The 25,081-nt window shown below is 38.3% G+C and overlaps 1 protein-coding gene across 1 annotated transcript; it reads right to left on the reverse strand.

Annotated features, from left to right (window-relative positions):
• Window positions 1–1,315: 1,315 nt before the first annotated feature.
• On the reverse strand, window positions 1,316–24,759 carry ZPLD1 (zona pellucida like domain containing 1). The gene is made up of 10 exons (XM_075034754.1): window positions 24,654–24,759; window positions 19,183–19,403; window positions 15,897–16,078; window positions 15,155–15,227; window positions 11,310–11,407; window positions 10,584–10,664; window positions 9,577–9,748; window positions 8,067–8,175; window positions 5,018–5,047; window positions 1,316–3,057 (listed from the first exon to the last, which is right to left on the reverse strand). The coding sequence occupies exons 1-10, from the start codon at window positions 24,757–24,759 to the stop codon at window positions 2,882–2,884; spliced, it is 1,248 nt and encodes a 415-aa protein (XP_074890855.1). The 3' UTR covers window positions 1,316–2,881.
• Window positions 24,760–25,081: the final 322 nt, after the last annotated feature.

Here is a 25,081-nt window from a genome sequence, read left to right on the forward strand (position 1 = left end):
CTCTCCCCGCTAGAAATATTTGGGCAGCCTGGCTCAAGTTTTCACCTCCCCTAAAAACCATTCATAAAGCTTTCCCATGTCAGACCTGCAAATGAATAAGCCTGGTTTTAGACACCATTTTCCACCTGTGACTCTCCATGTTGCTTTACCAAGGAGGAACAGGTATTTATCTCATTTAATGAGTGATGGAGACATATACATTCAATCCATAGCAAGCTCAGTAATGACTTTTACAGAAGACTGTGGGAACTCTGTTCACTAACTTAACTGGTGTGGGATCACCCTTTGGTACCTAATAATTTTCACATGAGAAGTTACACAGAGAACATTATCTTACCTGGTTCTTCACAAAAACAAACCACTCCAGAAATTTTAACTAACATAAGAAAAACATTTCATGTATTATCTTATTGGGCAACAACTCCATTTTTGTAATAGGCTACCCTAGCCTCAAAGTTTGGTCAACAAGTCTTTGTTAATTACTGTAAATTACTTTCCTTTATATAAAAGCAACAAAGTGTCTTTCCAGAAACACACAGAAACTGAAATAGGACAAGTATGATATTTATATCAGCAGCTTTTGATTTTCTTTTTTTTTTTTTTTTGCAACACCATTCACTATTTTTTTTCTTGTGGTCTTAAACAAATTATGTGAGATTTGTGTTAGAAAAAGGGTCTCCCTCAGTCTACCAGACAAAGGCACTACAGTTTCTAATGGCTGGCAAGTTAAGCTGGGCACATTCACATTAGAAACAGTCTTTTAAAAAGTACTGAAGACAGCAATTAACTGTTGGAACGACTTACTAAGGATGGTAATAGCTACCTCCATCCCTGGAAACTTTCAGCTAAAGCTGCTGGTTATGAAGTAGTAATTACATTAATGGAATTTCTGTGAATGTCTTTATGAGTAAATTAAAATAGATTATCTGAATTTATTTATCCCCAGACTGGGATATAAATCTCCAGAGGTTATCACCCTCGTTTAAAGGCCAGTAAAGCTATACTTACATTAATTTATCCTATATATTGAAAGCTCTTACCAAACTGACTTAAAAAAGCATGTCCAGTTTTCATCTTTGTAGAATGAGGCCACTGTAAGCACATACAAAACTGTAACAATTTAACAGGGGGAGGAAAACAGTTCAGACAAAGCATCCATTCTGAAATGTTTCAAATAATTTTATTAAACAATCATGTTTTACATGCCATCAGACCTAACCCCTGAAGTGCAAAAATGTTTCTGAGGTATTAAGACTGGAGGAAAACAGGCACAGTATTGGTTATTAGGGATTCCACACTACAGCACAGTGGACTTTACAAACAACAGGTCTTTATACAGCATTTGCAGGACCAGAGAAAACTGAGAACAAGTCTGTATTTGTCTTTAGTCTTGAGAGCCAAAAAGCCCTGATCATTAGCCAGTTGCATCACAATAATGAAAACACAGACATGGTTAACACAGGATGATGATAAATATCAATGAGGTGTTTCTAGGCCAATACATACAGTACATGAAAAATGAAATTTAACTGCTGTATGTGTGACCAAAATCCCAACTGTCTATCCAGTCCAGCTTAATGTATGTTGTGTCTATGGTGGACTATTACCAGCATTTTTGTCTATTCTACACAGCTACACCCCTGCCCTGTGCTCCTGTTTGAGGGCACCTGGTCACTCGCACCCACTTCAGATAAGTCTGATGTTTTTCAGATTAACTAGAGTCAACAGCACAGTACTGATTGCAGCCTGTTATCCTTCTAGTTGCCCTCTTCCCCTCATTCATGCAGTGAAGAAGTCTAATCCATGTGCAAGATCTGCTAAAGAAATAAGCGTTGATTTTCAACTCTTCATGTAGAAAGGAATGCCTTATCTGAGAACTGCAAAACTCATGGGGCAAAACTGGCCCTTACAAATTAGGATGTTAATGAGAGTTTCACTCAACTGCCAAATTGTGCTCCAAAAACTAATTTTGTATGAGGAAAATTTGGGCATTACTTGTTTGTATTAACTTGCCTGCTCAAGGAGTCAGGGGGGAAAAGAAATACTCTTCCCCTTGGAGCAGTTTCCGGGGTTAGAAATTGACTGAAGGCTGCAGATGTGGCAATTCTGTGCAGAATTAACTTTCTGCTGAACATCAGTTAGATGTAAAGTTGTCACTGATTCTCACTCAATGATTTTGCTAGAAAAAGTTTTTTCCACCTCAAGAACTGCAGCATTGTTCCCTGGGACCAACTGCAGTTTGCCCTCAACTATTTGACTCAAAGATACCCAGGCAAATTACGTCCTTCACGTGATATCACCACAATTCAATGCAAGATACATCTTCTAAGAAAATATTTCCAAATGAATAATAAGCAAAAGTCACTTAGAATAAGTCTCTCTGGGGTTATTTTTATCCAAGATAGATGAAAACAAGTTCCTCCTGAGACACAATTGTATTTTCAAATTTGTGAAAAATAACATGACAATATAGAAGTGATCCTTATCTTAGTAGGTATTTATGAACTTATGAATGTTTCTGAGTGTGTCAGGTTTTGTATAAGAATGGCATACTTGGAAAGGTTCTCACCTTCAGCATCTTCAGCTTTGAGACCTTACTGGGAAGCTGGAGATGCAAGCTCTATTGTCAGCACACCCATGGGCATAATGTCATACAGTCTGATCACAAACACAATTGAAATTCTCATAATTTTCTAGGATTGTTACCAATATCACTGCTGCTTACCTACAGAACAACATCTAGCAAATCTACAAATATAGAATAGCTGGAATAGAAGCTGGATACAGCTGGAGTGTTGCCTTAATATTATTTTTTAATGGAATCATATTTCATGGACAAAAAAGGCAACCTCAAAGAAAAAGTGCAAGTAAATCACCACTTTCAGTTGAAAACTGGGTTTAGGATGCCACTCAGGACTGAACTGTTGGGCCATTTCCTGTGCAGAAGAGTTAGGGAACATACAAAAAAGAAAATGCTTGTGATTCCTAGAATGACAATGCCTGAAATCAGTGCGCTGGTGACTGAGTTCAGCTGGAAAGGAGGTCCGTCTGGATGAGCTGCAAGGAGAACAAAAAACCACAGGTAAGATCCGGTTACAATCTCTCAGCAGTGCCAAGCACTTCTGTCTTTCCATTACAACACCCTATATACAGAATAATTACAAAGAAGGGACTAAAACCGTACTTCAGAATGAGCACCTGTCTGTTTGGATAAAGCTTATCTACATATACTTTGAAAATAGTTATTAGTTCTTTCAATATCTATCATGCTGGGGGATAAAGAGAGGAATGATACTTGTAAGGCATAACCCCTTGTATGCTAGTGACCAACCTTGACCTGTGCTATTTAAGGCAAGACTATCATTGTCCAAGAACTATCAATGCAGAGGTATAAGGATTTGTGGCCTAATCAAGTTAATGAAATTATTTCTTCCCCGATACCATCATCCACATCTCAATTCAAAGTGTATATAAATCTTTAGCAGGCATATCTGGCACCAGACATCTGAGCTACTCTCAGCTTGTCTCTATGCCTTCACAGAAGGCTTCTTAACATGTTTGTCAATTCTCAGGTAGAGGTAACATACTTAATATTTAGTGTAGCTCAACAGGCTGTTCATGGACCAGTTCCTGGATACTGGAACACACACATCCAGCCTGCACCATCTTTTCCAGCAGGAGGGGAAAAAAACCAAAACATTTGAGCCGTAGGCGCTACCCAAAGCACCAATGTGTGTTTGCCTAAGAGCTGTGTTTGCCATTAGCAGTACTGGAGAGCGAGGTGAAACGACAACACAGCTTCTACATAGGAAACCAGACTGCTCCTCCCAAAAGCAGTCACCTACCCTCAACATCATCAATTCCCCCCTCCTCACCAAAGCTGAAAAAAAGTCAGCTCTGTTGATCAGATTGCCCTCCCCTTCTCAACACCGTGCTGCCTTCTGACCTTACTTGTCTTCACTACAGTAGTAATACCACCTTGCTCCACCTCTACACTCTCCACTGGGACAGCGACAGGCACAGGAAAGGCTGTTGCTCTGGGATGGAAAGAGAGGGCTGCTGCTTTTGTTGGATGGGAAGGAAAGGTATCAGCCATTAACACAGCCAGCTGCATGCAGCAAATGAAGAATTTGCATTTTATTATTATTTTAATGATATCCATGGGTAGGAACACACCAGGCAGCAATTCATTACAGGGAGAACTTTGTTTCCATGCCAGGAAAGAAAGGCAGCAGCTTTTATGTGGTCTGAGAAAAGAAGGGAACAAATAGTATTAGAGTTCAGAAGACAGGATAGGTTGCTTGTGCCACTCAGTCCTGTTATGACAAAGTGGTGGAATTGCCCAAAGGACCACCTGGTTACCTTGACCATCCTTTTTTAGTCATTAGCTACTCTTTGTTACCAGCAGAGAACAGTAACACACAGGCTGAAGCAAGTCCTCCAAGCGCCCAAAGGAGAAGCACCCTAAAACTTAAAGACCTGATTACCCCTGCAGCCTATTTCCTTCATTGCCCTAGCAGACCACGAGTTCTGTCCGAGCTTCTCCATAGGCTATTTGTGTGGTTAAATGCCAGAACAGGAGCTGAAGCAGAGCTCTTCTGACTTTGAGCTGTCAGCTGAACTGGACTGCACCATAAAAATCATTTTGCTGCTCTACTCCTGCATGGCATGAGCAAATTTTACTGTTTAAGTCTGATTTTGCATCTGGCAGTTGCAATGTTCCTTCACCCTCATATGTCACAGCCGCAGATTTTCATTTCAATTCCATCATACGAATTAGAAGTTGCTATGTTGGTGGGGCTGGGTACACAAATTAAACTGAGCATTCCACATTCACCAATTGCTTTCTTTACAGCATGTCAGTATTGACTCATTTAAATTACAAAAAAAAAAAAAAAGCCAGAAAGAAAAAACATTCTAGCTCAGTGCATGGAGCTCAATCAAAATGGTTCATCTCCTGAGTTCTGTTTCACTCATAAATCCTCTTTTATGTTTCTTGGAATTCTGATTAACTTACCAAGCTGTGAATTGTTGGTTGGCGTCTCATCTGTATAAAACAAAAACGGGATGCATTATATTTTACAAATACGTCTGCCTACCTCCTCCCCTTCTTGCAACACAAAAGCCAATAGTCCTAGCTTTATTTTCAAAACACATCAGCTGTACTTGCAACACTGACTAGTAGCTTTTAGCACCTCTGGTAGAATAAGGACAACAACATTAATTACATGACATTGCTTCATTTTTAATGTGAGCACACCAATATGAAGTTACTTAGTATTCTGGGGGAAAAAAAAAGCCCCACACCTTAATGCAGGAAACTCTTAATTGAAAAGGTGGCCAGTTCTATTCTGTCCCTCAATAAAAATACAAGCATAAGCACAATATTATATGCAAGTCCCTTCACTGTTAAACATATCACAAGAAGATCTGTATAGGAAAAAAAAAATTAACCTGAGTTTTTCAAGGAAAAAAACACATCAGTGACCATAAATGATTGCAAAAATGCCATTTCCCCATGCTCATTTTTCTCTTGACAGTTACACAGTGGCATTATATTCAGGGAAACATTTGTATTTTGTCTTCAGTTTTTACTCACTTACCATTGTCCATCTCAGAGCTACATTTCTTGTCACTACTTTTGCTTTTTTGTGCAACTTGTAAGCACAGCTCACGTATACATTTGTTTTGAGCAGCTGTCTTCTAAGTTTAAGTGAGACATCCATCAAAAGCTACACAATTTCACCTTCACAAGTAGGTACCTGCTTTGTTTCTATACACAGAGACTAAAATATTCTCTTCTCTGTACGTCTCCTGTAATGACTTATTTTAGATTAACAAACAAGAATAAAGTTTCTCTGAAAAGAACAAAATGTTAGAAATAAGAGTTCAGAAACATACAGGAGAAGAACCATTACTTGTTTGCAGTAGCACTATTCAGTTCTTATCAAGGGAACTGCATGAACAGCTTCTGTTACCAGAACAACTGGTGACTAGAGCCATGGGGAGCCCTGGTAAACTTGACATGCCTCTGCAGACGCTGATGCACAGAGGACCAGCCTCGGGGCAGATGCAGCGCAAGCCTAAATGAGGGAAGTGAGGCTTTGCACATCTGTGCCACTGCAGTCCTAATACTGGCATGTGTACTATAGTGCATACATATGTACTATGTACTGGCATAGGTGCAGAAGGTTTGATGGGCTCTGTACAAATGTATCTGTACTAAAGCTGGACCAGAGTTGGTCTCAAAAATAGTACAAGCACTTCGTGCAGCATCACACCAGAGTAAGGCAGCACTGCACCCTGGCAATCCTCCTCCAAAACCAGATAATTCTGTTCAAGTTCTCTCAGGAACTTCCCCCTTTTCTTTCCTTGACTCTAGTATTCATGAACCTCACATTTTTAACGTGCTTGTTTTCACAATGGGAAGGGACAGGAAATACTAATTCCCTCTTTCTGCTCCAGAAGGAAAAGTGAAGTGCAAGTCAGATTAAGGGACTTGCTCAGTGTCACTAAGGAAACTCATGGCAGAGTTCAGAACTGAATCCCATATTTTTCCAGAGTACTTCCCATCAAACCCTCCTTCTGTCAGGAGGAGCAGGATGCTCCAAAAGCATACTATGGAGATGCAGAAATATGTTTAATCTAAAAAGCTTTAGCCATATCTCTTAAGTAGAAGACACCTAAAAAAAATTTTCTTTTTCTAGCCTTATTCATGTTTTCATTTAAAAAACTTCAACAGTTGTCAAGAAATTATAAAATCATTTATCCTTTCTTTGGGGTCATTAAACACCTGTGGACAGACCTTTGTTTGCTTGAAGTTATGCAGTATTTAAAGATAATTAATGAGTATTTTTTTTTAATTGTAAAAATAGCATTCACAGCATTTGAATCATAAGCTGTATTACCTAAGAGGGGTTGCTCATATAACAAGCTTTATCTAGTTTCCATTCCTTGCCTAATGCAGCATTTCTCTAGCATACGTGTTTGTCTGAGCAAATCTGTCATTCATTTCCCATAAGTACTCACATATGAAACTTTGAAGTTAGTTCTTTTTGCTTTTTCTTGACTAATCAGATAGCAGCAACTCAATTGGGACTATGTATAATGCAGAAGAAAAAGACTCATTTTCATTGCAGAAATGTTTCTTATAACAGAGGGTATTTGTTCTAAAATTGTTCTCTTGCTAGATGGAGGGTCAGTTTTTCTCTTTGTATATGTGGGCACAACCACTTTGCACATAAAGAATGATATTGTTCTCAAGTGTTTCAATTATTTTTCCTAGCTAGGATTCAGTCCTGCTCTCAGCTTCCTAAATCTGAGACTGCTGAAATCAGTTGCTTAACTGCAACTACTTATAAATATTTGTAAACAGAATTTCTTAAACTTTTTCAAATATTATATTATTTTGTCAACAGCAGTCATAAATTCTTTTCAGAGACTGCAGGTTGCATTTAGAGCTGCCTTTTTTTTAAAAAAAAAAACCAACACTTTGGCAATAAAAGTGGAAATTGTGGAATTTCACCATGGATTTAAAGGAGCAGATTTTGGCCCACTCTGTTTAGAATTTACAATGTGTTTGTCCTATTTCTTCCTTTTAGCTGAAGGCTAAGCATAGCATGTATTAATTTTATGCCACACTTAGGTAAAAAAGCCACAGGTGAAGCTGGAAGAAATGGTGAATAGAAAGTGACAGTGAATATTCATTAGCTGTCCAAATCAAATTGCAACACTGAACACAGTAACTTAAATTCCATTATCTTCAGTGAAATCTGACCAAAAAAAAAAGAATTCAACCCACTGAGTTTGGGCTTTTATAGTGGCCTTATATGCATAACAGTATCCCAGTGATTTTACTGGTGTAGGGAGGAAGCATGTGAGAGCCAAACAGAAATATTAGCTCAAAATTTCTACCAAAGACTCCAACAGTATGGAAAAAAAAATACCCAGCAAACTCAGGGAGAATCCACCCTTTCTCTAAGTCGTAAATTTATATTAAACAGCAAAACATTTCCCCAGGTTTCTGAAATTCCTGCAGTCCACAGAAAAAGTTTGCTCATTCCTACCACTCCTTGTAATAATGGGGCCAGCAGAGATTACAGCATTGCCAGAGGTGCTCTGAGGGCTCCAAGTTGTCCTCCCACCAGCGTCTCTTCTTTCTCTGTTACTGCAAATCTGAGAAGTTAATCAAAACAATCACAGTTTCAGAGTGGAATGGAATTATTGCCCTTCTGTGCTTCCTGCTTTAATGTAAACTCTTTTATAAGCAATACTACAACTTTGATTTTATTTCTTAGTATGCATTAAATTACTTTGCAATAAAAACAGCTGCAATATTCCCTAGAAGTGTATCTTATAAATGCCTTGCTTCCCATTGTATTTTGCCTCACTTTGTTTACAGAACTACATTGTTGTTGTGTACAAGATGCATCTTATAGTATATTAAATTTTCAGTAGTTAATTTCCCAAAGCTTTGTTTACAGACAGTTTTCCCCAGCAAATGTGTTTTGCTTGACTAGGAATAGGCAACATGTTACAATCCCTATTCTAGCAAGCTTCTCGAGTTAAAAGTCAGCACATTTTCCATGGCGTTCTAAATAGCAATGACCCACAGTAAAACAATCCCCAGCACTCTGTCATCTGGAATCCCCCTTTAACATCTCTAACTTATCATCTACTTTAATCTTGGGTACTCAAGTATGCTTCAACCAAGACCATTTCTTTAATTTCAACTTGTTGTGAAATAACTTCAAAAACCTCAGAACATAGATTCAATAGAAATAATGAATTATTTAAACGTATAACATAAAAGTATAAAATAATGTACAAAGTGTCAGAAGTATACTGAACTGATAGCATTTAAAAATTCTAAACCGAAAGTCACTCAATAGGAAATGATGCTGCATTCTGACAACATCACAGAAAGAATATTCTTGTTTATATGTTTGTTTCAATTTCCAAAATATATTTGTTGCTCCTGACAGTCCTAAAATTAAATAATTTTTTAGTTGACACAACTTTATGAATTTCAACAAAGCAGCAGTTTCCAAACTGTAAAAGAGGTGGTAATAAACTATAGAGGATGTAGTAGGGGTTTTTTTCCCCACTATCAGAAACTCTTTCAAATTTTCCTTGTCAGTATTACAGCACTTACTATAGCTTTAAGTTTTCCACAAATTCTATTCCAAGATATTTCTATTTATCCACTGTGACTGTGGATACCTTGTTTCTTAGATGCTATACTAAGAATATCAGCTCTGAAGCTGTCTCAGAGTTGTTAATTTTAGAAATTAATTAAGGACCAAAAGGTGAGGAGGAGATTTCTCATGTGTTTGACAACCTGTGTTTTGCAGGTCTAATATTATTCTATCTCTGGATGACAATATTCATTACCTTATTCTTAATCAGTTGTTTTACATTCCTTCAGACACAAAAAACATTCTTACTTCAGCCTCTAGAATAATCGTCTTCATTCTGTGCCATCCAAACTTCCATAGCATTTGTATGCAGAATAACTCCAGTGTGCCTATTTTATACCCAGATAATTAATAGCAACTTCCATCTACTGCAACTTACTGGCACAAGAAAGGGACAGTCATCTGCTCTGCACAGCTTTGTCACGCAGTGAAGGAAGACCGTAGACATCTTCTGGTTCTTGTGCTTCACAAAGCGAAACACCTCAAAGGAAAAGCGGCCCATTTGGCTCTTGCCATTTTCAATTATAGTTGTCTGCGGGTCCTTGTCACAGCTAGGTTTTGTAAAGAAGATTAAAACTAGGATAAGCAGCTGTATTAGCATTTTGAAGCTCTTAGCTGAGAATAAGATAACTTAAGCAGCAAGTCCAGTGCTTTGACTCTTTGGAAAAGAACACAGTGCCCTGATGTGCTACATGGGCAGTCACAATCTGTGTGTTAGGCTGCACAGTCCTGTGATGAAATGCATTCCTACAAAAACATTATGTTTTGTTTTGCAACATCACAGCTGTAACCAAGGTACCATTTAATTCCAGTGCCCAAAGAAACTTGAGACCTGAAGCAAAAAGTAATCAGGTATGCTAACTGGTATAGACAGGTAACTCCAGATGAAGACAGTATCTCTCCAGCAGCTGTCACTGATAAGATTTGATCTTAGATACTGCCAAGATGTTTTTCAAAGTTCCAATTCAAATAAATGTTATTACTGGGAGCAGAAGCAGGAGCATCTATTTATCTTTAATCATTTGCTTAACTGCTTCCCTGAACTGGAGTCTATGATGTTTTATATCACTGTCATTCACCACAAGGGTACATTTGGTAAAATAAAGGCCAGTTTAGCCATTCAGTTTGAGTGTTTATGGTATCTCTAGTACAGCCATTTTGGATATATGCTTCTATACCTTCATAATTCTTATGACTTTGCACTTGCTTCCATGTTTATGTTCACAAACAAGATAAGTCCTGACATGTTATCTGTAAGCCTAGCCCTCGGTCCTCCCTGCTAATATGGCTTAGACTTTCCAGGCAGTTCAGAACAGCACTACTGGAGAGATTTATAACTCTTTCAAAGGAAGGACCCACAAAACACTGGGTTTGCACAAGACCTACCTGAAAAAAAGATCATATCGAAGATCATCGCTAGGATTACCAGATGGCGTGGTGTAGCAGTAGTCCATCAAAACATTCCACCTGCACAGGGAGCAAAGTGATAGATGAGGGGAACTGGCAATGTAAAAGTAGGGGTGGAGAGCAAGATAAGATTAAAAGACAGTACAGGCAAGCGTACAAACTGATAATGCAGGCTGTTATATTGAAGCTGTGTTACTGTATTTAACAGGTCATATACAAGTCATCCTGCATTCCCAATATATCACCTGTTTCCTCCCACTACTTACAAAACTAAACAGCACAGCATAGCAGCAGAATTGTATAAATCAAATAATTTGGTTTCATGCAAGTTAACCACCATACCAACACACATTGTATACCTCCTCTCAGAAGTCATGGCCACATACGACTAGAAATCAAAACCATCTCACTTTTAAAAGCCCCGGAGTTTCTCACTTGATCTTACAGAGGCCCTTTCTTAAATAACAGCAATATAGGATTTAAAGTATAATTCAGTAAAACTTTCATAATGAGGACAGCAGCAAGATACGCATTCACCATCAAGGACCTGATACCCTCCGGCTGAGGGCAGTGATTATCAAACATTAACCATTATTTCGACATACAAAGGGCTATGAGGAAAGGCAGTTGCTGCTAAATCAGAAAAATTTGCAACACCAAGAGCTGAATAGCAAGCAAGACAAGAAATAACATCCTTTATGGTACCTGCCATCAAGGTTGGTTGCTCTTACAGCTGCATATATTTTGGTTTTCAAAGGTAAACCTGTACTTGGAATAAGGAGCTGCTGGCTGTAGGTTGAATCCTGAAAAACAAACATTGCCTCAGTGTACCAGAAATCCCACTGTAACAACTCATCTGCATCCACAGACTGAACTCCTATCTAATTTTTCTGACCTTTCTATGTAGCACAGTCATTTACTTTGTCCTCCATAAGGGAAGAAGCAAAATGCAGTGCCAGAGCATTTGCCTACAAGTTTGTTAAGATCAACAACACTTGACTTGCCTTATCCTATACAACTATTTTGTGGAATCTATTTATGATTTTATAAAGTGGTTGGACCAGTGATTAAAGAAAAGGTATCATTCACTGACACCTCAGGAAGTCTCCGAGCACCTACAGACAAATGTAGCAGCTACTGCAGTTTTCTGAAGGAGCTTAACTGGGTTGTCACAGAGTACCCTTTCCCAGCAAAGGTTATTGAGGTTATTTGATTTAGTGGAGATAGCAATGCCACCAGGTTTTCTATATCTTAAGCTGTAGTCTGGAAAAACAGACATATTCTATTATGAAAAGTGTAGTTTCAATGGAAGTTGGCTTGGCTTGTTGAAGCCAACAAGAAACAAACGTTTTCATTTAAATGCTAATATTTGAAAAAAGCTGTTTCAAAAAAGCTGTATATAACATAAAAGTTGGGAATTCCCCATATACTACTACATAGATATAGCTGTTTTATTGGTTTCTTGTTCAAAGACAGAACCATTGTCCTGGTTTTGGCTGGAATAAAGTTATTTTTCTTCCTAGTAGCTAGCATAGTGCTGCATTTTGGATTTAGAAGGAGAATAATGTTGATAACACACTGATGTTTTAGTTGTTGCTAAGCAGTGTTTATATTAAGGCAAGGACTCTTTCAGCTTCTCATACTGCCCTGCCAGCAGAGGCTGGGGGTGTACAAGAAGCTGGGAGGGGACACAGCAAGGACAGATGACTGAAAAGGGTATTCCAATACCATATGATGTCATGGCCAGTATATAAACTGGGGGGAGCTGGCCAGGGGGCACCACAGCTCTAGGATTGGCTGGGCATCAGTCAGCAGGTGGTGAGCGATTGTATTGTGCGTCACTTGTTTTGTATATTCTATTGTTATTATTTTCCCTTCCTTTTCTGTCCTACTAAACTGTCTTTATCACAACCCACAAGTTTTACTATTTTTTCCCCCCAATTCTCTCCCCCATCCCACTGCGGGGGGGGGGGGGGGGGGGCGGGGCAGGGTATGAGCAAGCAGCTGTGTGGTGCTTAGTTGCCAGCTGGGGTTAAACCACGACAACCATTAATGTCACTTTAGCAAAAAAGCCATGAAACAGATCTCAATGACAGACATGAATTCAGCATATCAAAATGCACTTACTGGTAACATCACCTATGTTAAATAGTTTGCTAATCCGGAAAGCACAAGGACTCAGCATGGTGAGACCTATTGTGAGAGGTTGAAACACTCAATACATATGAAAAAATCTTGTAAAACAGAATTTTGACCAGGTTCAGCGTGGCAGGCAAGACCAAGAGCAGCAGCTGACAGCAACAAGAAGGATTAAGCACAGAGAATCAAGGTTTGTTTTTTTTCAAAGGGAACAATGCCAAAATTCACAGCACGCCCAATATTCAATCTCTGCAGCATCAGAGGCCTTGGGAGGTACACATGCACACACAGACAAGCTGTGCGACATACACAGAGCAAGTCCTTGAAGACCCATTCAAGTGAGATCAGGTAAGTTTGCCTTCTTTACAATGAATTTTACATTTCTCTAACAAGTAGCTCTCTCACATTTTGCAACTGATTAAAAAGTCTACAGCAAGTCCTTCACTATTACATTCCATAGTTGTTCTTTTTTTCTTAAAGAGTAGTTTTTATTCATTTAGACAAACATTTACAGGAAGGCCTAAAAACACATAGCCGCTTAGGCTCTGTGAAAGCCCATTAAACATTTTGCTATTAAACTCCAAATCTATCGTAATGGCTCCTCTTGTCTTTCCCAATGATAACACATGCTAACGCCACAAAGTAAATGTAAACAGCACCTTGTAAGGGAAGATGGAGGTGAGTCTAGAAGATGAAGAGTCAATGTTAGGAAATAACACTATAGCTAAAGTTTGAAAGTATGGCTGCTCCCAGTCAAGAGCCACATCTGTACACAACCCCTCACCAATACCAAGGGTGGACAGAAGCCTCGAAGCCCCCCAAAACCAGGACTCTCTAACAAGGACCAAGTAAGCCCACAGAATCAGAGCTCACAAGACCATGGGTGTCCCAAGAGGTGCTCCCAACCAGGCGATGCACAAGCTGTATATACACCCAGCCCCATGCTGTGAACCAGAAGGGCATAGCCATCACTTGAATCTGCCAGCCTTAGTAGTGCTACATCCTAGAGTAATATGACTGAAATCAAAAGAGTAAGACACCACTGTTCATGGTCAACTTGTAAACTCACTGGGATAGGGAGGATGAAAGCCCATCTTGGCATGTAGTATTTGAGGAAAAGAGGTGCTAAGTATGAGCTTCAATAGCATTTATACCTGACTGTTTGCAGAATTGGGCCCTGAAAGTTGGCAAACACATCATGGTCAATGCTTGTCCTGACTGAGGAAACTTGGCTACCCTCACCTCTCCCCATCTTTTTGGTCACAGGTTTATTTAAAAATGAGAGAAGTATAATCTTCATTTTAACAGATTATAGGTTGTTATTTGGAGCTCTCCTCTGTCAAATAAACATGATTTTTTTTTAAGCATGCTGTTGGAAAATGTCCTGTTACAATATTTATAGCTCATTATGTTCAAAGCATAAAGCATTGACTTTTAAATCAGTTGCATGAATTATAACTCAGCATCACGATGGCATGAATAATAATGCAAAAAATTGGATTCATAATTTACAAAAACGATGCTTGATAGATTGAAAAATTGATATTTAAATCAGTTATTTAAAATGTATGAATAAAAATTTTAATCAACATGAAAATATCATTTCAGGGATTAATTTTAAGTAGAGGTCTGTGCATTTTTCATGTTTTACTGTCACCATCCATATTTACGTAGTAAAAGCTTTTACAACAATGCATATTCAAGTTAAATTATCTAAAACATATGGAAGAAGTTTAGTTGAAAGCTGTTAAAATTATTAACCCTTAAAATCTTGCAAGTCCACACAATGAGGCAACAAGTGCAGTGGGCTATAGATTTGGAATAAATCCCACATCCCTCACTACAACTACAGATGATCAAAACACTCTGATGTGGCTTGAACATAAAAATACCCTAGCAAAAGTGCTACAGTTTATTACTAAGGGAACAAGACTGGAAAATTTTTACAGAATTCTACAGATTGCTCTCTGTATCAGCACAATGTACCTATACGCATACACACACACACATATATAGTAATATGTACATACACATAAACATAATAAATGCAAACACAAGAGCAAACATGCACTCTGGATTATGATTGTTATTACTACAACGGATTAGTCACATAACACTACAACCTGAAAGCCAGAGCTGTAAACTGAGGAACTATATAAATATAGGATGAAAAGACTGTGTGTGTCCTCAAAGACCAGCCATATAAATACAACAGGTACATGCAAACAAAAAGGACAAGGGAACTCAGAGATGAAAGATGCCTGGATGAAAGGTCTAGTTCATGGGAGGAGTGGAAAGAGAAAAGCAAATAATGAAGAGGAGTCTATACTTTGGCTCTGCTAATCCAGCTTGTACCTACATAGTGCTGAGATGAATTTAGTCCAGGTCATACTACTGTGTTTTATACTCACATTGTAAAGCAACAAATTCAAAGTGCTGATAAATGTACCATTGTTTTCTCTTACAGAAATAGCAGCTGATGACCTACAACAGAACCAGAAACCAAAACCATCATGAAGAAAGATATTTCAATTTTGTGTTTATATACTTCAGTGTTTTTTATCATTAGAAAAACTCAGTGAGTCATATCACAAGGAGTTAATTCATGCATTTGGGTTATAAACTTCAGAAATAGGAATTTATAGTGGAAACACTGACAGAACCTTAACTATGCAGAAAGTAATGGATACTGTTGAAAAAACAAATCAGAAAAATAATTAGCAGAGAGGCAAAGTGACAAAAGGAACCCACTTTTCATGATGTACAAGGTTTACTCATGGAAATATTTTCTCTTGCACTCTATATGCACATGCTTACAAACTATTTCATGAAGAATTTCAATTTTTTTGCTGCTACCATTTTGTCATCAGAACACCTGAATTTTAAGGGAAGTTTTTTACATTATCTAAGGCTCTCTTCATAAAGACAGCTCTTCATAAACTGCATTATCTCATACAATGATGCTACAGAATTTTCTTTTCATTTGCATCTTTCAGTGCTTTTTCCTTTTCCTTTACCCTTGCACAATTAAATATTGCTGTTAACAATACTGCTATGGCATGCATATATTTAGCTGTACATGCATATATACACATATATATGGCCTTACACAAACATGGGAATGAAACACATAGAAATGAAAGGCACACTTACGAAGCAAGCTGGGTATTGTTAACCAAGTACTCCAGTGGATAGCTACAGCTAAATTTGTACAGAAGCCCAGGCAAATAGCTGATAATCGTTGGTGGGTCTGGCGTATCAATATAGCCTGAAACATTACCTATTTGTACCACTGAGGTATTTCCATAAGCACTGATACCTCGAGCTGAGGATACCTATTGAGGGAGATAGAAAATTACTTTTATCAGAAAGTTAACTGTGGAACAAAAAATACCTAAGGACACTGATGCTTTAGTCCATAATTTACCCAGAGATATCTTCAGAAAATCCTTCAAAAATTAATTTAGTTTAATAACATGTTCCCTGTGTTCTGTTTTTTACCTCCCCGAAATCATGCATATACAGTTCACAAGAAATATCCCTGTTCTTAAAACACAGACTTGAGCAACATTTGAAAAAAACTGATGAATCCTGGAAGCATATTTTTTTGGTAGGTACTTTTTTCCCAAGCATTCCCAATGAATTCATGTGACTTACTGGGAAAAGCTGAAGGAACTTTATTATGGTTAAAAAATGTGAACTTAAAATGAGATTCCATATTCAATAATAAAGCCAATACACAAGCAATTTCATTCACAAAAACAACACTGTCACTCTTGAGCTTTGTTTTTGACACATCAAAACTAATGTACTTTATAAGCAGATACAAGCCAAATAGCTGAACTTTGAGTATGTGTTTCTGCTTACATTATACATCTCTAAATCTAAATTATAAACTATGTGCAAAGAAAAACTGTCAGAAAAGCAAGAGCTGAAAATTAATACAACCTTAATGCCAATGCAACCTTAGCTCAGTCCCTGGACACGTGCTATCCTGTGTTGCTCAGGCTCACAGAGTGTGCAGAGCCAGCAACATGCAGCTCTCCAGAAAACTGAAGGACACTCTTTCCTCCTGGTAGCAGCCCAGCCCCACTCCATCTGTAGCTACTGATCTGAATAGGGGGGTGGTTTGAAAACAGCAGATGAGTGTCACAAATTACTGTCTCAGTAGGCACATACACAATAAGGCAAATTAACATGGCACTGGACTTCCACCATAGCATTTCTTTTGCATAACTGTATTAGCAAACAGATGCTTTCAAAAGCTTTAGAATACACAGCTTCTTAAAAAGACATTTCATTATGGAAGAATCATCCTGAGGTGCACACGAGTTGTAACATTTTGCAGTAAGTAGCACAGGATACACAGTAGGTATTTTGATTTCTTTGGCTACAGAAAAAAAGGCTAGAAGACAGATGCAGCCATGCACTTTGTCAATAGTATACCTAATCATTTGCTAAATGGCAGGAAAATTATGAAAGTCAAATTTTCTAGGATCTATTCCTTGCCGATAAAACATAGGTTAGAGCACTAAGGTAGTATAGCCAACTACAGCTCTGTTTAGCTTCCTCACCACCGCACACCCAAAAAATAAAGAGTTGTGTCTGCCATATTACAGACAGACCTGGCTTTTACCTGAGTTCTGCCTGAACTGTTGTCTTTCCTTTACTTTTATTGAAAATGAGTTTCAAGGTCTTTCCTATGAAACACAGTCAAGAAATGCAGGGGATTGTACTACTCCAGTGTGGGGAACATGATAAGAAATTCTCCCCATTCCTTTATCCTCTTTGTTTGTGGCACATCATGAGAGGATGAGGGGAATTTTTGGTTATATTTTTAGCAGCTGCTACTTTGTCTTTGTATCCTGTGCAGCCTTGTGGGGGGCTTCATGGGGACCTCCAATTATTTGGACTTACCAGACTGTTGTGGGGGTTTTTTTGTTTTTAAACATGAAGCTCATACAATTATAATCAAACAGCAAGTTCAGGGAGTTTACAATGTGACCAACTCCACGGGAACAGGAAGAAGTTGCTTCCTGGCAAATTCTTCTACTGCAAGTCATAGGAGAGCTACAGCTTTTCAGGGAAAATGAGAAAAGAGGATCTTGAACTTGCCGAACTGGGTTTTTGTTGAAATTTTAAAAGAAAACTCAGCCTGAGGTACATACATCACAGAGCATATCGAGCATTTCAGCCCAGTTTTGCAAAATTATTAGCAACAAAACAGGGGGGGTGTTATAAAAACTGACAGGTATCATCAGGTGCAAGTATGAATTCCAGATAGAATATAAGCCTTAAAAATAACACATTTTTACACTTCCTTTTGTAAGTTATTCATAGATACTTTGATACAGATACTTTGATAGAAGTCATCACTGCTTGTACAGTGTGATATATACACAAACTGTACAACTCTCCTCTCCCTTGACTTAAGAGGGTTTGAGACATGACTTCCCCCTCTCTCCCCATTCAGAGCGTGCTTCACTGAAGAAAATGAAATTATATTGATACAAAACAGACTTCGAAGTCAGTTCCTGGATCAGATTCTGGTTCCAAAAACTCACCCACAGCTAAGGATTAGATTTAGTCATTAGCTGTACAAAGATGTGCATTATCCATGCATGAAACAGCAACATAAAATGAAGACGCTGAAGTCACACCACCAGGCAAAATGGCAAAACACCATAGCACAGACTGGCCACGCACTGAGATCGGAGCTGAACATACGAATCTTAACTTCAGTCCCACATCTTGACTTTTTTGTTATGAATTAAGTGCAAAGGTTAGACAGCCTTTTTTTTTTTCTTTTTTTTTTGGGGGGGGGGTGTGTGTGTGGAAAACATTCAAAATTTGCTTTAAAACTTCATTTTGTTGCCAGACAGTTCCATACTGAGCTGAGATCTTATAAGAAGGTGCAACACCTCATAGCACAGGTAGCAGGTGTGTTTACTGTGGGTTGGGCCCTCTGGCCAGACCATCTCCCCTGTGACATTCAGCCTGAAGTCACTGCCTTACCACAGAACATAAAAGATCATTCAGCAAGCCCTTCTCATATGAGAGCACAGAAGTACATACCCAGACTATAACTCTCCTCTATCTAACCCACTCTTAAAAATATTTTATTTTCATTTTTCAAGTGGGTATTTGAGAAGGTTCAGTAAGAGTTTTAAAAACAGCTTGAAAAAAATCTCATTTGTCTACTAGAAAAAAAACATACTTTCTAATCAGAGGACAAATGTGTGTCCCACCACATTTTCTCATTAGTAATCAGGATTATAAATTATCGACTTTCTCTAGTTTTCTTTGATGTATGCAATATATTGCTAACTGGGCAAGACAAAGTAAACGTTATCTGTAAAAGATACAATGCTGTTAAGGCCATTCGCTTGATCCTATGCATAAACAGCCATGCTACAATTTCACTTTGACTTTGTCTTACCACTAAAGTGTTTCCACAGGATTCCAAAGTACTCAGATTGATGATGAAAATGACCACTGCTGGAAAAGTGTTGTTATTGATGAAACCCCTGCAGTGGGCATCCCCATGTTTCCCATTCAGTGCCAGATCTGTCTCAGAATAACCAGAAAAAAGAACTGTGCAAAAATTTATCTTCATAGTAATTGTCTGTACTCCACAGAAAACATTGATATCTCGTTCAGCTGCAAGAAAATAGAGGGAAAGACATTGTAAGAAGATGTATTTCAACTAATCACCATGTAATTATTGTAGCAGTTAGTCTAGTGTTGTAACTTCTGATTGAATCAATTTTTAGACCTCAGACACAGCAAAATATTGGAGTAAAAAGGTCAGAAATGCATTATTCTGAAGAACAGATTTGACTCTACAACTTCACTAAAGAAAAAATGAGAGTTAATATAGTAACATAGTCTACCATGCAACAAAACCATTAAACCGTTACTCTCAAATTCCCCAGCAAATCATTTAGTAGCACATTCATAACCAAAGCACTGCAACAGAGTGGAAAAAAGCAAGTGGTTAAATATTTGGAGTCTGATTAAACAGCCCCCTTCTGGAACAGAAATTTCCAGCGATTTTGAGAAACTCAGGAGGCCAAGCTCTGCCTTCCAGCCCACTCCGGCATGGAAGTCAGGTGCATTTGTCTGAGGTTGTCTGGAGTCCACTTTGTATGAGACCACAGTCTCAGGCTATGCAGACTTTGAAGTACAATCAACAGCATATCAGAGCAATTTATTATGATATCTTTAAAGTTGGGAGTTTTTTTAAGAACCATCAACTTTAGCTTTAGTGAAAAATCAGTTGGCTCTTGAAAGACAATGATCGATACTACAAAGCGTCTTGCAATCTTTCATTCTGCACATTATGACAATATGAAAGACCTAGAAAACAGCAATTGTTACAACTGATCAATTTTTGAACAACAGCAAAAAAACATTCTTGGATGACTTTGACCTTTTATTTGAAAGTTCTGAAGATTTTTATGTACTTCAATGGAAAAGCATCAGGTTAGGATATAGGCACAAGCAACAGGTCGTTTTGCTTCAGAGCTATAACATAGCTTTTCTATAAGCTCTTCTGTGTCTGTAGATGATGGGGGGGGCTATTTTGGTTTTTTCCCCTAGTGCTTTACAAAAAGACATACTGCACCATGTTAAACACAGACATTACTCCTTTATATAACAACTCATTTATTACATCTGCTTAAAGATTAAGTGCTATTAAAAATTGCAGAACAACTTCAGTCAATACTATACCATTAAGCCTGCTGAAATGAATTGTTTCACTGCATTGTCACAACAGAGAGGAAATGAAATCTCCATTACAATGAACTAGCTCTTCCCCCATGGTACAGGAGCACAAGCAGTTTAATTTAGACAGCTTTAATGGTGGCTTTAAAGCCAAAACAATCAAGTGCAGGAAATAACAGGCTAAACTCAGTCCTGAGATAATGTGGTGATAAATGTTACCTACTGGGTGTAAATTTGGGCAGAAAGGTACGGGAGGCAAGACATGAGCTGAAGTGATTTGGCATGAAATTCTCCTGGTTAGTACATATACATAATTCCACTAATATAATGTACAAAGATCAAGAAGAAGCATGCCTTGGTTTTTACTACATGAGGACTGTTACGATCCATTTAATGGGTATACTAAGGGAGAACAGTACAAAAAGGCAAATGGCAAAGTGCACCTTTACACTTGGACCAATGCACAAACAGTCAGATTGTAACAAATTGCAGGATGTAATATAAAGTAGCTCAGTTAATTTTATAACTCACTTCAAGCCTTTTAAAAAGCAGGATATTACTTTACCTGTTAAGGTATCATTACCGCCTACAAAATTCTCATTTGACACTAAAGGAAATGAGACCATGCAGTACAAAAACAACCTTTGTGCTATACAGGAGGATAAACAACCTTTCCAGACTGAACCTTTTCTGTCCACTATTTTACAAGGAAGTATTGTTGCCAAATTAGTCCATTCTGGAATTAGAACAACATTATTTGTTTAGAAATTAATCTGAAACTAGGTGCAAATAGATCTTTAGATGCTAAACATCTAGCTCATTTCTTGTGAATTTAGAAAGGTAAATATTATTCCTATAAATGTATAAGTTTAAACAAAAAATATTTGCATTCCTGCAGTAAAAGCTTCTGGTTTTCCAAGTAAGAGAGGAGAGATGGTTTGAAGGTTAGGTGACCCAGCTGATGGGGCCTTAAATGTAATGACCTCTTTGTCACAGAGTTTCCATACAGGCAAACCACTTGGCTTTTCTGACTCAAATCACACAAGCTACCTATAGTCAACAGTAGTCACAGCAGTGTCACATGCAAAACTGAGTAAAGCTTAAGAGGTAGATAGATACTACAGTAACAGAGACCATCTTGAATCAAGGACAGGCTCATGGCAACATGAGACAAATGCCGATAGCTCCACTGCCCACTTCTGCTATGGTACCCTTCCACACGTTGCCAAGACTCACCCCAGAGCAGGCAGTGAAAAACCTGCAGAGGATAAGAGTTTGCCACAGAACACCATTGACAAAAGTCATTCCACCAGAAAAGGTGTGCAAAGACACTTAGAGTGCAAAACCAGCTTCTCTGCATAAACCTCCTCTTTGATCAAATCGCTGCTTTGCTAGTGAATTAAAATGCATAGCATATGTGAAAAAGCTGCAATATTTTCTTAGCTTCTACTATGTTCTCAGTATGTACTTACAGCAAGAGCCCCCTGAATTAAAACTCTGTATTTCCCACCTGAAGACAGCCGGGCTGCTATGGCTCCATCCCTCAAAAGCCTTCTAAAAGCTATGCTTTACTGCAATGCAGAACTAAAGCTTTTTTCTCCAGATAACTCTCTGAAGGATGACATGATCTAACCTTATTACATACCCTCTAGAACATGTCTAGCTTTTGGTATAAAAAGTCACAGAATTTTCAATGTACTAAATATGGGGTTTTTTTCTTCATCCCTGCCAGCTATTGAGTACTTGCACTCTAAAATAAACCTGCAAACTGCAGAAACAAAAGTCTTGCCTGATTATTTATCATCCTATTTATGCAGCACCATCCCTATGCAAGAAGTCACCTAAGCAATGAATGATAAAAGCACAAACAAATGAAAAATGGATGAGCTCCAAGGTTCCTTTAGGAAGGCTTAATTTCTCATCTTCGCTGAAAGACAACTTCTGTTCTTCACAACATTTAAAGAAAAAGAGCAGACAACTTCAAAACCCAATGGCTTCTCTGGTACCTGCACACCACAGACCTCCGCAAGAAAGTCCATTCTCACCCTGTGTTTGGAATTTCAGCTGACAACAACAAAGATTTCTTGGGTGGAACATATAAGGAACAGGAAGAAAGTGTATCCGTAACCAGGCTCTGTGAACAGTATCTCAGCCTGGAGAGATACTTGTTTTGAAACATTCTCCTTTTTGACTTCCCTCTCTTCACTCCCCTTACATTTGAACTTTGAAGACAGTGAGGCCAGCACCCTCAAAGCTACAGCCCGAGCCAAGTGCTGGGGAAGCAAGCGTAGCAAGAGTGAGCCCCTTCTCCCTGCAGAGATGCTTTCACCCGTCTTCTGGGATTCTCGAGCCCAGAAAACCAAGCTCCAGCAGCTTCACTCAGCTCCACTAGCCACAGCCCATCACATAGCAGTCCCTTCTTCATACTGAAAATAATACCTGTCAAATTTAGGGACAAAAGGTTTTTTTGGTTTTTACCTCCATCTCAAATGCACGACTAAGAAGCAGAATTATTTTTCTTTCCTATCTCTCAAAATCAGCACTAAGACTGTTGATTAAATTCCAGTCTTTGAATCTTTACTGCCTGAGATCACAAACAAGGAAGAGCAGGACTCTACTCTCAGCTCCTACGGACAGCATGGGGTGATTAGCATTTACTTAAAAAAAATGTTTACTTGTAACCTAAACAGATTTTCTCCCAAGTCCCTGAGATTTGGCAGACATGGAATCTGATATGACCCTTTTTTATGAGGCAGAACTGCAAGAGGCCCCTAAATACCCACAATAAGAATTGGATTCAATTCACGGGTATCACATTGCAAATATAAAACCTTGGCACAGCGCTGGTGCAAAAAATGACCAGAGAAAAATTTTAAAAGCACAGAAAGAGGAATCTAAACTTCCCTCTAGCTGTTGCAATCCTCTCAAGAAGCCTGAAACAGAAAAACAATCACATGAAAAACCACAAGAGGTAGATCTGAGGCAGGTGGGCACAATTCACTCACACTTCTGAGGCCAGCCTGTAAAACTTTACCTAAGAAGGAGAATATAGAAGTAGTTTGTGAAATACTCAGTTAAAAGTGATTTTGTCAGGGATGGAAACAACATATTTGATCTTCTTTGCATGTCTTACTTCCCTGCTTTTCATATTCACATCGATTAAGTGAAAAAGGATCAAACCACTGTTGGTCTTTAAGTCAACAAAGCACCTAGCAGTGTGGTGGTAACGCAGGAAACAATAAACAGACTGTAGGCTTTCTGCTGACTTAAGTTTAATAAAAGAGCTGATCCTTCCTGAAAAAAATCAAAACTAGTATTATTACTGAGAAAGCAACAACACTGAAAGGTATTACAGTGTAATACTATACTGAGAGTTCATCACTATACTGTTCAATTCAATTGCTACCTCAGAAACACAAGATGTGAGCGAGACAGTATTCACAGCCTTTTTTATTACTATTATTGTGTCCAAGAAACAACTGAGGCAGTAAGGATAAGCAATGTAACAAACTAAAAGCATTCTTTAGCTGAGTAAGCCCTGATACACATGTCACTAAGACTGAAATTTCATTTCTATTTCTCGTTGTATTAACAGCTCCAGACATTTGATGTCCCCAAAATAACTTAATTCCCATTTTCTCACAGAGGCATGAGTGTACATCATACATAGATGCACCCCATTGCTTCACCTGCCCCTAGCCAAGTACTTTATGTTGAAGTGAGGCACTAAGTTTTGCCATCAACTTCATTTTCCTCAAAAATAGATATATATTTCTTTATTTCATAAAAAGGACATAATTATATTCTCTTACCCAGACAAAACATGAAAGAAAACTCGTAAGTTTCAGACTCTTAAATCTAAAGAGAACATTCACAGCAACATGATCTCTGGTGAATTTCTTGGACAGGATAGAGCTCTGGAAAAAGCAGGTCAAACCCCACTGATGTGAGGGGAGTTGTATTCGTCACTCCTAGGCTGAATTTGACCCATTGTGCAATTAAGAAGAAAGTAAAGTGCAACACTAGAGGAGTTTCATTGTCACTGAGATAGTTAACACTCACTTAATGTGGAGTCCTACCCCCAGGCTTCAGACAGATTTAAAGCTCTGTATTTAAAAATAAGCACCGCTTTGAACCAAGACAATAAAGAAGCCATTAGAAAAAAGTCTATTAAACACTTACCAGGAAACCTGCTATGGAGGTTAGCATCACAGTTGTATCCATTGAACTGAGCCGTCACTGAAAGCACTTTAATCGTCAGCAGGAGCAGTAACCATACCTGTTCCATTGCAAAACCTAGCAAAACATTAGGTGGTTATTACACACATCTGTTCATTGCGTTAAAGATGCTTACTGCAGTCATTTAACCACTCAGGAGGTTATGGTCTCCAGCAAACGAATTGGGGATAAAGCTCACAAGCTTATGGGAAAGAGGCCACAGGCAGCAGGGCCCGTTTCTCTACTTCTGAGTATAATGTGTAATTTCTATTAACTTCTACAGCTTTTAATCATAACTTGTGGCAAAAAAGGCACTCCAGAATGATATCAAAATAAAAAAATCCCTAAAATAGATTGACAGATTAGCACTGCTTAAATATTTAAACTCCAAT

Source organism: Buteo buteo, chromosome 8, assembly GCF_964188355.1.
Source record: "Buteo buteo chromosome 8, bButBut1.hap1.1, whole genome shotgun sequence".
Lineage (NCBI taxonomy): Eukaryota > Metazoa > Chordata > Aves > Accipitriformes > Accipitridae > Buteo > Buteo buteo.

Bases quoted from the DNA above. Each gene is read 5' to 3' on its own strand.
- ZPLD1 (XM_075034754.1), bottom strand. From the start codon at position 24,759: ATGGAACAGGTATGGTTACTGCTCCTGCTGACGATTAAAGTGCTTTCA. The intron at 11,408-15,154 runs GTGAGTATAAAA...TTTGTTTTTCAG, and splicing joins TGAATTTGTTGCTTTACAAT to GATTCAACCTACAGCCAGCA. The intron at 5,048-8,066 runs GTAGGAATGAGC...TGTTTTATACAG, and splicing joins CCCCATTATTACAAGGAGTG to ATGAGACGCCAACCAACAAT.